Here is a 12,644-nt window from a genome sequence, read left to right as displayed (position 1 = left end):
ATGACCTAATCGCGACTGTCGCTATGACGAATAAAGGAACAATACAATGGGATATGGTAGTTTTCACTTTTGAATCAAAAACAGTTATTATGGCACCGTCACCGTCAGTTGCGCTATAGTGATAAATGTTCACGAAACATCAATTTCGCTTAAAGACATTAGGAGCCCTTTTCCCTCCCATTTGTGTATTATCCCAATGTAATACGTAGCCTTTTGAAATGAACAAGAAAGTCGAAAAAAAAAAAAGAGAAATCTTTCAAGTAAATACTTGGCTGGTTTATGCAAGTCGCGCTGGAACTATACTGGAACTGAAAGGCAAAAAAAAAAAAAAAAATAATAAATAAATAATTCGCCAGTGTGGTTTCACCGGCACGGCGCCGTGCGAATATGGCATGCCAATGGTGAGGAAGAAAAGGGAAAATGCTTTGACTTTAGCCGAAAAAAAATAAAAGAAGAAGACTAACGTGCACGTAAGCGCCGTTAATCTTCATGCCTTTGCGAGCAGAGAGCCACTCTTCTTTTCTATGTGTATTTCTTTTGTTGTCGATTTCAGGTCGCCACACTTTCACCTTCCGTCCGCGTGCGTGTAATAACACGTCCGTATACATACAAATCGCTTTGGCGTATACATGTATGACATGCACACATCATCTTGTGTCCGAGTCCTTATTATAGCAATCGTTGGTCCAAGAAAAAATAAAGGCCCGCTTGAGATATTTGTATTCTATAGGATACGCTTGCAAAAGAATATTCGGAGAAAAGCCAAAAATGGCAGACATGATGTCTGCTGGGCAGAAGAGAGGATGGTGGTCACGCCCCAGGGTCTACGCCCCTTCAACAGCCGAAAGGTAGATCCATTCGAGAAAAAGCTCACAACTCAAAGCTATAATGGCTAATAGAGCAGCACGTTTTTTTATAGCAATGTAAGAAAGTCTATGTAGATATACATGCGGATATTGCCATTCGTGCACGACTCTATATGTAGGCCCTACATATTTCTGGTTGCAAACAAGTTGCAGTTTCATTCGGCAAGTTTCCGTCTGATCGATGACTTATCGATTGGCTTCTGCTCTTACACTCTTTCGGCTTCTGAGAAGATGATGGCCAGAAAGAAAGAACACCCGTGTACGAAATTGAAACTATATTTTCACGGTCACGTTCGGTTTGCGATTGTTGGTCAGCCGCACGGTCGTGATTTGGTTTTGTCCTCTATTCGGTCTCTCCCGCGGGTTATAAGTATATGGCATTAAATTCCTGTAGAATGGAATAGACAAGAAAATGAAAGTCTCTTTCCGAAATGCGCATCTCCTCCACTTGAACATCAATTGCAACTATAAGCAACAAAAAAAGTGTGTCAAATTGTTTGAAATTCACGAATCTAGTCCCGGATAAGGAGGTTGTATAATTACTGGGTAATATTCCCCCCCCCCCCCAAAAAAGGGTGGAACACTTAACAATTCATAAAAAAAAAAACATTTCGAAGAAGAACTGCGAGAAAACGAGGACAAACGTCAATCAGGCTCACTGTTCTTCATCTTTAGCCTGTAATTATCAGGTATAATTTTTAACGTTTGGAGGCCGTTGTTGACGTCGCTAAATAGTGTTAAGCATGCCGACGGTGCAGACAAACTGACATGGTTGATTACTCACGCGTAACGTCCGCACAAGGCGTGTGGTCACGACTGTGTCATCCTTCTTCGGCGTGTCAAGGTTGCCGGATCTCAAGCGCGTCTCCGTGTACACCTGATGTATAAGATTCGTGAGTCCGGCAGTGAAACGCTTTAATCACCCAAGAGTGGAGCAAAAACCTGACGACTTGATTATGCTTGCTAACAGTAGCTAAAAATAAGAAAGCGCACTTACACCTTTTTACTATACATTACAACGACGAACCTTGCTTCTTTTATATATATATATACCTGTTCAACTTGCGGTTCCTTTCTTTGGAATTTTCCCCTCTTACCCAACAAAATATGCGCAGATTTTTGTTTTATTTTGTCTATACTTTAGCTCATAATATACCAGCTGCGCACGTTGTCAACGCATCTGTACCACACACCATAGCCAGTTGATTTCCCGCGGCTTGAGCGATGGCAGAAGAAAAAATTTTGGGTTGCATATGCGGAGGTCAACCGCAAAGTTCGTGCAGGACTTTTCGGGGTTAGTCACCATTGGTAAGAATTGCAAAGAACGTCTCGTGTGTCACGCATAATCGTCGTGACGGCAGTGTGTCCGCATGCTATTCGTCATACATCGTCGTTTTGAAGGACGAACATCAAACACACCGCATCATCATTCACAGCAGCATAACTTAGACTAGATAAATATGGCACGCAGTTAACGGCTGTATGTATACAACGAGCAGCGCGGGAATTAGGTCAATTCTCTGTCAGCATCACGTAAAGATGATCTTATACAGCCGCTACGGTATTTAGATGCATCTTTCTTATCAAAGAAAACATCAAGAGCCTATAGCTGTTGACGAGGCACATAGAGCGAAATGAAGAGCAAGACGATATTCAAATATACTTGAATCGTACGCTATATAGCTGTATAAGAGTTGAACAAAGCCAAAGCTCAAAAGCTAACGTTATTAATTGAGAAGTGGAGATGATTTGGGTTACGGGGACGCACAACTCGCAATTGCCGATTGCGAAAAACCCGACTGGAAATGGTATAGAGCCATGAAGGGACAGCATTGGCCTACGTGCACATAAAAAAAAAAAAAATGCTGAAGATCGTGATTTATGAAGATGGCAAATGTGCTTCGCAGCGGTAAATCAAATAGAGGAAAGCGCAAAAAAAAAAGAACAATATAAAAAAAAATGCATTAGCATTGTGAATGTAATACCATAAAGTGAAGATGGCAAAGAATCGGCATTATTTCCGAGCGCTACACGAAGCTCATTGAGCGCGCAAAATTTCTTCTATTTTATTACCAACATGATCGTAAATTTACCACGACTAAAGGTTTACCTATTCGTAGTCTCTATTTGAATACGTAGGTGTTCCAACGACATGGCAACCAGAAACTTCTTCTTTTTTCGCACGCCCCTCAGTTATACGTTCATCCCTTTGCGCGTGTGTTCCTAGTATGTTTGTATCGTTTCAGAATTCGAATTCATTTTCTGTTCTCTTAAATTCATCAAACACTTCTACATTATGCAAATGAATTGAATGAAAGTGAAAGTATAGAACTTTTATTTATTCACATTGCGTGAATAAATAATCAAATAAATATTCCACATCATCAATGGACCTGACGGACCTGAAGAAAGGAATGGGATCTTAAGCGGGTCGAGTGGTTCCCACGAAATCAGTAAACGAAATTGTGCAATCATTAAGCAAACATCCTTTAAGAGAAGCACAGCCGTTTTGTGTATAGCCTTTAATTATCATTATTGTTGTGTATAGTTTAGTGGTGGTATATTGTACAGGTCAAGTGGGTCTCGACTTGGAGAGAGCGATCAAACGACTGACAATAACAAAAAAAAAGGGACATTGTTAACTGTTGAGAGATCAGAGAGAGAAAGGAGGCCATGACGACAAGCCCCATTAAAACGCACACATAAAAAATATACGCAAATACACATTGGTTACAAAGTTTACACCTTTTGGCAAATGCAGGGGGAAACAATTTCCAAAAAGAAAAGAACATCACCCAAAAAAATAAAAAAAACTTGGATAGCGAGAGAGTTATTTGATTTGATGATGATGCGATACGTGAATTGAGGAAGACGTGGACCGATGCCAAATGGTTTTATAGAAGAAAAAAACGAACGAAAATTACTGTGTGTGTGTCTTATCAATCTTTTCTTTTACTTGAATTCACATCTGAATGCTCCGTCACAATGGAAACTCAAACGAGATACGCGAAAAAAATTTATGCTTACGCCACCATGTTCATTACTAGTTGTTTTTTTTTAAGAGGTAGGGAAGGGTATGAGGTACACGTAGGAGGAGAAAGGAAGATGGTTCGTCACGATTTCCCTGCTGCTTACGTATGGTTCGTAATTTTCTTTTGGGTTGGAAGGGAGATTCCCTGGTTTTTTCATTCTCGCCTTGTGCAGTTCACCACTGCTGTGTCTATTTGATCGCGAGAGAAATTTTTCGCTATAAAAGCTGCCAGTCCGACAGCTAAAACTTCAGAAGCTTTCTTGCTCATCTCGCAACCAAAAGCAACAATCCAACATGCAGCCGGTAAGCATTTCATCTTCTTAAACATTGAAAATTCTAGTGATAGAATAGCGATTAACAGCATTTCACTTGATGATTATCAATTCGAAAATCATTTTCGATGTACAGATTTTCGCCATTGCTCTTTTCGCCGCCTTGGTGGCCATCGCCTCATCCGCACCCCAAGGAGGAAACACCCCAGTGCCGATTCTCAGTTCCCAATTCGATCAGAAGGAGGACGGCAGCTACTCCTTCTCGTAACTGAACCATTTTTCTCAATAAATTTCATAACTTCACAGCTAAATAATTAAAAAACAAAAATCGTTCAATCAGGTACGAAACCGGAGATGGTATTAAACGATCAGAGGCTGGAGCCCAGAAAGAAGATTGGCGAAGAGACTGGATCTACTTCCAACGGAAGCATCTCATGGAAAACTCCCGAAGGCAAAACTGTTACCATCACCTTCGTGGCTGACGAGAGGGGATTCCAACCTAAAGTCACCGTTTCATAAGAACGTTCATCTCACAACTGGATCCTGGATTACCGATTCCGCCAAATCGATCCGCCCTCTCTGACGATGCCTTATAAAAATACCCCCAAACTAAACATTCCATACTTTATATCATCACATCTCGAGACTACAACACATCGAGTGTAACGATATAAAGTATGGATTGGATTATTTTTGTTCCAATTTCGCTACGTAAGAAAAAAAATATCCAATTTGAAAAATTGGCGCCAATATTCCTATACTACATTTCCTATTTCTGATTATTCCTAAATTCTATTGTCTATACATCACTTTATACACAATACGCAACGCATCGAAATACACCTGTTTGTATACAACGTCCCTTTCATTTGTTTATATATTTTTTTAAATTTCGATTTAACTTTGTAGTGTGGGATTCTCAGACGTTTACCGTCTGTGACTCAGCAGTACCGAATGACAAGGATTTTTTTTTTTTTTAAGGTTGAAATGTTTACCTTCACCGGCAAATATGATACTGGGCTGCTGGGCCAATGGAGCAGCAGCAGGTGTCAAATGCGTGGGGGGGAAAGACACGCATCAGACTGGCAGTCGGCGCCTGTTTTGTGTGTCTGCCGATGGAAATCACATGGGAAAAAAAAGAAAGAAAAAAAAAAATCTACTTTCACTTTCTTTTTCTAGTCGTTTCTTGAGGGTCTTTTGCTAGAGTTGCCGGGCTGGTTTAGCAGGTTTGTCCGTTCTTCTGGTTTTTTATCAGTAACGTGTTACTAGGAGTGTTGCTATACACACACAACCCCCTGTACTTTTCTTTTTATGTCCACCCCGTTTTTTTTTACAGAACGTCTTGTAATAAGAAAAAAAGCTGGTCTACTCAAAAAAGAATCCTGCTCTCTATAAACATAGAGGAATTTTAAAAATTAAAGTTTGAACAGCTCGTTCGGGTGCAGCCAATTTTCATCTTAAAAACAAGCAAGACAGACTAATACGATACGAAAATGTTCCTTTGACTAAATCGCAGTGTTGTGTTGTCACAATTAACCAGAGTAGTAAACAGCCATTAACTATTGACTGCGATCGGATTGTGTAACAAAATGAGAGTTAATGATATTTATGTTTTGCGTGATTCATCGGAAATTGAAGCCCATCCTGTGTGTTTCGTTGAAGGGGAATAACCTGACTAGAATAGCTTTCAATAAAGGGAAAACACAATAAGACTAGAAATCGAAAGTGTAGAAGGAAAATCAGGAAACTAAAAACCAAAATAAGATAACACAAAGAAATTAGGTAGCAATAAAATGTTCGAACTTAGTATACATTCTTAGCCATAAACAAAATCGAACGAACAAATGAAGGTTTTTCTGGCATGCCAACGCCATCTGTTTCAGAACCATACAACCAAGTTTGTTTTTCATTTGTGAATTCAAAATTCAACAAACAGCTTACTAAAGCTAATCTTTCCATGTAGAATTTTTAATGGGTTCGCTAATTTGCTAGCAAGTCAAGCGTGTATAATATTTTCCAAACATTTCAGATTATTTTCTCAATATGCATAATAAAAAAAAATTATTGTTCTAATTTTCACGATGGAGCACACTTTTTTTGTTGCTCAAAGGATCGAAAGTTTAATCTTGTGTGACAGGACCGGGCTTGCTAATTTGACACTGGCAGCATAATTTGCTAATTTGCATTCCGTCCAAAATCAGCATTGTATTACCAGAAGGACAGAAAACCAATATCAATGTCTTCGACAGAGATTTAAATATTTAATTAAGATTAAGTTCAGTTTTGCTATTCGCAATTCCAAATTAATCATATTCCGGTTGCTTTTTGCGCTTTTAATACTTCTGTTGCCATCTGCTGGCTTCATGTCGTATCTTTCGTCTAAACAGGTGTGTGTACGCCTGTACGGATGCACAAGAAGTCGAGTCACTTGAGTGATTAACGTGAGTTATCAGTTCAAATCGGGTAATTGTTCAGTAATAGTAAACGTTGCATTCTGTTCAACAACATGTGCTGTTATATCTCTACTTTCCAGCTATCAAGGAAATGCTTCAAAACGAATAAGAACATGAATTTTACGTAACTGAGAGAATGCCCGATGGGTTTCAGCACCTGAAAACTTCTTGGAAGTTAACTGGCTTAAAGCTTTTCCGATCCAAAAAAGTATTCATGGTGGATACTATCAATGTTTTGGTCCTTATAGTTATAGTTCTTTTCCCTTTTCTTAGGTTTCTCAATATCAGCCAGTTTTTTAGCTTAGCAACAGTCTGCCAAAGTCTCCAAGGAGTCATCATGTGGAGGTCCAGAACTTTCTCAGCTGGAGGTTGTCCTAAGGTTTGTGCTAACTGGAATAGTTCACAAATAGTTGGATACCAGGAGAATCCTTCAGTAGGGATTTCAGTTGGTAACAACTTTCCAACACTCTTAGAATATTTATCTGATACCGTAATTATGTTGGGAAAGTGGCCATTGGACTATACTTCAAAAATGAACTAGAAGCCATTTAAAATGTTGTAATCATGCGAAATATTTTGGTTTTTCTTAACATTCCATGTAAGGTATCTTTCCCTACTTGGATTTTTTATCACCATGAAACCTCAACAAATTTGCATAAAATCAGCAATAATTCATAGCAAGTGAAAGGAAAGTATTTCCACAGAATTAAGTATACTTTGTGATTAATGAGCATTAACAGTGACAAGGATTATCCGATCGCCTTGTCCAAATTCGAACATCAACATTTAACCACTTGTACTCGTTAGTTATTATAAATGAGGATTGACTGTTGATAGCGTAGCCATTCTCTTCTCATCGCGTGATTAAAGAATCACCTTGACACGAAGCGAGTTCCTAGGAAATCACTTTCTCTTTGTTCGGGAGCGGAATGAATGCTTTTGAAAAATGCTGTTTTGGCACGACCGCAAAAATAACGGTATATTGGATGCGTGACAAGAAGTTGTTCAACGTTCAAATTTATTTTCTCGCAATTCTAGTGTTGTCTAATACTTTCCTAGAACTGTCACAACAATTCGCCCCCTAAATAATGGCATCGCAATATGCTACTTTGAGTTTCAAAGATGTAGGAACATACCGGCTCAGTTTTTTTTTCCATATAAAGATTTATTTAGCACCAGTAGGTGACACAGGTTAAGGTACTTGCGCAGTAATGTTGAATTTTCCAAAGTGGACCATGGTTCTACTTTAAATCTTTTATTGTTGGTAGGTAACACCGCTTTATTTGATTCTTTACTATTCGTTTCAGATGAAATATTATTAAGAAACAGCAACAATTTCCATTCCCTGACCAAGATTCCCTTGTTGGGAAGCTCGTATCTACCCCAAAAACCTTGAAAGCAAAGCCATACTATTCACCAAAGGTTCTAGCGAAAAGAAACACGAAGCTGTCTGACCAGGTTAGAGGTTTCTGATCGATGAAAAGTGATTTGACAAACCCTGTGCCGCGGTGATTAGTTTCCTTCTGCTTTATTTAAATTTAAAGCTAGTATAATCGGCTAAAGTGACATGTATGGTAACTATTTTACTATGCAACGACCTTCGATATCTGTATAATTGCTGCCGTACCCTTAAAAGTCGCTGTCAGAAGAATGTATAGAACAAAACGATTTTTGTAGCGTAGCATAAAGTTGAAAATAAATGAATACCGGCGAGGCCACGTTAAGACGTCTATTAGTAATACGGCTTTCTTTTAAAAATAATGTAGTCCAACTTTCTCATTCTCAAAAAAATTAAAATATTTCTATTCCTTTTCTCTTCCCTAATAACAATAAACATCTCGTCACTTGTTGATCCTACGTCCTTGCTCTAATGCCCAGGGACTAGACTTTTTTTTGGTTTGTTTGGGATCATGCAACTAGTTTAAGACAGACCCTAGCGCACTATATCCCGTAAGGTAATATATTTAAATTCGTGTTCAACTGTATGCATTTTTTTTCTTTTCTTTCTAGATGTAGGCAATCACGCAACGACCTTCCAAGGTCGTAACTACGCAGGTAGATTACCTCGAGCGTAGCAACGTGATAAACAAGAGTAGTTAACCAACAAAGGTCTCCCAGTTCTTTTGACGGTAAGAAAAAAAAAACCAATCTCATTTTAAAATCCCATCTATAAATGATGTCTTTATCCATTCACTGGAACTGTTCGTCAAGGTTTCACCTTTTTCAATGGAATAGGGTCATTCTTCAAGGGATAGCATACTTCAGTCCATGACGAAACAGAACTACTATCATGTCAATCCTGTTGTCAAAATCGAAAAATCCATCGTTCATTTTCTAGAAAAATGATATCGTCTTGGATTTACTTATTGCCTTTATCATTTGAACTTAAAATCTTGGGCTTAATCCTGTTTCTTTCTTCTTTCTTCAATAGAAACCATAGCTATTCATGGATTTCTTAATGGATACGATTGACAGTTCGAGGGAATCACGTCCACGTGAAAATTCTTAACGAGAACTTACGTCTCGTAAGAAACTTTTCTGCCATGGAGCAATGGGTCCATCTCCATCCTCCAGATCAAGGAATTGTCAAACTTGATTCGTCGTTTTTCACCATTTTATGGATGGATGCCCAAAAATGGGAGGTTAGTGAAAGTTGTTGTAGACTAAAAAAAATATCTTATACTTTGTGTGTTAAGAAAATGAATATGGAAGTAAAAGTGTGTCGGACACTAGCGAAATTTCTTTTGGCATCATTTTGACATAGAACCAGTAATTCACGCGCTGTAATTTGAAACAGCAATTTAGATTACCTGGAAGAAGTTAGTTTATATTGTTTCGTCTGTGAAGTGGCGATTCGTATTTCAAAGTTTGTTATCGATATAGGAAAGCAGGGTTTGATTTCAGTTTCTCATGTAACTTGGTACTTTCTCTGCGACTGTCATACGAAATATATCTTGCAGGTGGATGAATATTGAAAGTATAGGCGGTGGAAGATGGATTTGTCTGATGGATTCCTGATGAATGAGAATTGCGTTTGGAATGTTCAAACTTCTTCACGCGATACTTTTTATCTTTCTGTCGCCTATTGTCAAAAATCGCTGTTTCACGTTTTTTTCCCGCTTACATTTGCTATGGAAATGTGTGTGTCATGCCATCTGTTGGCATTCATTCAGTATCAGTTGAATGTTGGTTTTCGGCCAAACTAGTATTGAACAGCCGTATTTGGTCACCTATAAGATCGTTGGAAGAAAGTGATAACGAACATTAACCTTTCCAAAACTACTAGGATGCAATCTCTTTTTTTTCTAGTCTTTGCATTGATCTTAAACTTTTTTATAAATGCAAAACTTTTGCTTAACAATTATTTTTTAATTACTGATATCATTCTTCCGGAAAATAGGCGCTTTTTTCTGTGTTTGACGGATACCTACGTACCCTTTCATATGCCATCTCTTCGAGTTCGTCTACTCAAACATCTTTCCTTTTAGATGGACTGCCGAAAACTTGGACGTTTCACGTAGTACAGCCTATGTCTCTGCACAAAAATATATAATGTCTCGCTTTGAAGATTTAAAAAGTTATTTCGTACCGAGAAAGTAATTTCCCGATAGGGATTCTTTCAAAACTCCATTCCCTTGTGTCCATGTCCATCCGGATTTCAACCATCTTTTTCCCCGGAACTCCATAGATGGCACCACATTCGCGGGGTTATCGGTGCTTTAACTTCGATGCTGTGCCGCGGACATGGGTACCATCTTGTAATGCAGATAATTATGCTTGCAGCGTCGAGGTCCCGTAATTATCGGCTGAACGATGAAGGAGTGCGACTAGCCGGCCGACTCGAGTTTCGGCAGTTTTTTCTTCGCGATAGATGGCGATAGATGGCGTTGGGCAAAACTATGGAATAAAAGGCCGCGAACTTTTCAAGGTGTGGTTTTGCGTCTCCTAGCAACAGTCAAAGTCACGCAATTCGCTCCGTAATTGTCATGTCGTCGATCGTTATTTTGCTACGGCTGCAAGTCCCCTGAAAGACTTGTTTTTTTTTCGTCAATTATTGTTAGTTTTTACATAAGACCAGATACGACTTACGAATCTGTTTCATAATCTATCTATCGCATTCGTTATACGTTTATTTTCATTGTTAATACGATCAGCCAACTCCTCAACTGCAGCAATTTCTGCAGAACTAAATTTATGAAGGGTAATCACTTAATCACTTTCATTAGTTGTTGGAGGGCAATGTAAACAAGTCAGAAATTTCAAATTTTTCCCTTTCAGTTACAGAGGAGTGTGTGCATAAGGTATGAAAGCTATCCATGTCACCAGATATGCAAACAGATGGAGGGTCTAACATCGCTGTTTGATGTGTGTTTATGTGTAATACCTGATTGTGCCAAATCTAAATTGATTATTTTATTTTCTTTGTCTGGTGCCATTATTTGTGACACAGGAAATGTTGGTGGTACTAGATATTTTTATACCCCAGAACAGAATGTCAATCCTAATCAAGAAGATTGAGCTGTCCAGAATCATGGGAGCCGAACAACCAATAAAATAGCTCACATTTCACTTTTGAGCAGAAGAATTCAGTTTCCATACCAATCGGTCTAACATAACAACAACCAATTCATATGTTTTCAGTTCACAGTAAGCAATAAAGTTTTTTTTTACAAGTTTGTTGTAATCAGCAGGAATCTTTTTCAATGAAAGAGTTAGAGCTGCTTGACCTTGTCAAATGAAATTAAGGCATTATTAACATTAGATTGTGCTTCATTTCCAATCAAAAGAAACTATGTGCCATTATTATTATTAGATCGTTTATTTCCAGGTACTGTAAATTCATTGATTTTCAGTATGCAAGATAATTTTTTCTCATCCAATCTCTTCTCTTACTTAGGATTCAACTAACTATTATATTTTTATAACAATGTAACCATAGCAGTGAACCTGGTATGGCCGAAATGATATGCAGGAACTTAGAGCGGATCAAAGTATTGCAATGCCTTCAATTCATAGACATAGATTTCTTAAAATGATTTTTTTTTTTTTTTTTGTGGAATGCAGATAATTTAAAGCCATATATAAAATTTTTATGCTGCTGGATCACCCCTATTTCGAACTACGAGCATTACATGATCAAATCGCCGCAATACTGCACAACTTAAACACAAGAATTTCCCGATCAAATCGCAGAAGTACTCCACAGCCACATATGTATCTCCCAAATACTACACCAGGAAGCACCTGAATACAACACCGACACCTATCCCACTCCCAGCTACTACACTGAAGCTTCAAAATATTAATTTGCTACAAGTTAACATGCGGAAGCTCAGGTTTACCACACTTTTATATATGTGTCTCACCAAGCTATGCTACCAAGACATCGGAGTACTATCCGACTATACCTGAGCATTGCACAGGGACTTCTGTTACATTCACCTATTATACCGAAGCTACCGAAATACCACTCTGACCCGAGCTACTACACCGCTGCTGCCGTATCTTATTACGTCGAGCCTAACTACGAACTATAACTTATGCCGCGCGCGCCGCCGCTTACTACACTGAAGCTCTCAGGTGCCATTCGGCTGCAGGCTACTTTGCTGAGTCTTCATTTTACTATACTACCACGTATGCCACTCGTAGCTCTTATATTAAAGCCCCAAAATACTACACTACAAATGGTGCCGAGTACTACACCCCAGCTCTGGAATACTACACCTCCAGAAGGTGGAATATCATACTACAACCAAAATTCCTAAATTTCCTAATGGTTATGTGACGTATGCCATTATGACCCGCACTTCTAAAGCTTGAATGGTTTGAGGTCTATCCCTTATGATGCTTGGTGAATAAAATTTCGGTCAAGTTCTGTGACACAAAATTCATTATTGTTGTGAAAAGAAAGGCTTACCGATCACTTCTCATTCATCAAATGGAATTGATTAAGTGAATGATGCAGTATCCTCATTTATACCCAATATTATCCGTATTTTTATTTATGTGTACTTCATTATTA

At 38.5% G+C, this 12,644-nt stretch overlaps 1 protein-coding gene and 1 long non-coding RNA gene across 16 annotated transcripts; both read left to right on the top strand.

The window, feature by feature from the left end:
- Positions 1 to 4,038: 4,038 nt before the first annotated feature.
- LOC116915539 (endocuticle structural glycoprotein SgAbd-5) lies at positions 4,039 to 5,026 on the top strand. Its single transcript, XM_032920699.2, is given in 4 exon segments — positions 4,039 to 4,200; positions 4,306 to 4,433; positions 4,510 to 4,555; positions 4,557 to 5,026. Coding segments are annotated over 4 exon segments (315 nt in total). The 5' UTR covers positions 4,039 to 4,191; the 3' UTR covers positions 4,689 to 5,026.
- Positions 5,027 to 6,513: 1,487 nt separating this feature from the next.
- LOC116915547 lies at positions 6,514 to 12,514 on the top strand. Of its 15 annotated transcripts, none has more exons than XR_006642852.1 (11): positions 6,514 to 6,632; positions 6,703 to 6,830; positions 6,896 to 7,001; positions 8,633 to 8,751; positions 8,834 to 9,264; positions 10,111 to 10,823; positions 10,901 to 10,987; positions 11,073 to 11,269; positions 11,333 to 11,450; positions 11,520 to 11,613; positions 11,687 to 12,514. It is a non-coding gene; the product is annotated as an uncharacterized LOC116915547 (long non-coding RNA). The 15 variants fall into 15 exon arrangements; XR_006642845.1 differs by having other exon boundaries at positions 10,023 to 10,823; XR_006642846.1 differs by having other exon boundaries at positions 9,583 to 10,823.
- Positions 12,515 to 12,644: the final 130 nt, after the last annotated feature.

Source organism: Daphnia magna, linkage group LG2 (assembly GCF_020631705.1).
Source record: "Daphnia magna isolate NIES linkage group LG2, ASM2063170v1.1, whole genome shotgun sequence".
Classification (NCBI taxonomy): Eukaryota; Metazoa; Arthropoda; class Branchiopoda; order Diplostraca; family Daphniidae; genus Daphnia; species Daphnia magna.
The sequence above is the reverse complement of the archived record's forward strand: the minus strand, read 5'-3'. Positions and strand labels throughout refer to the sequence as shown.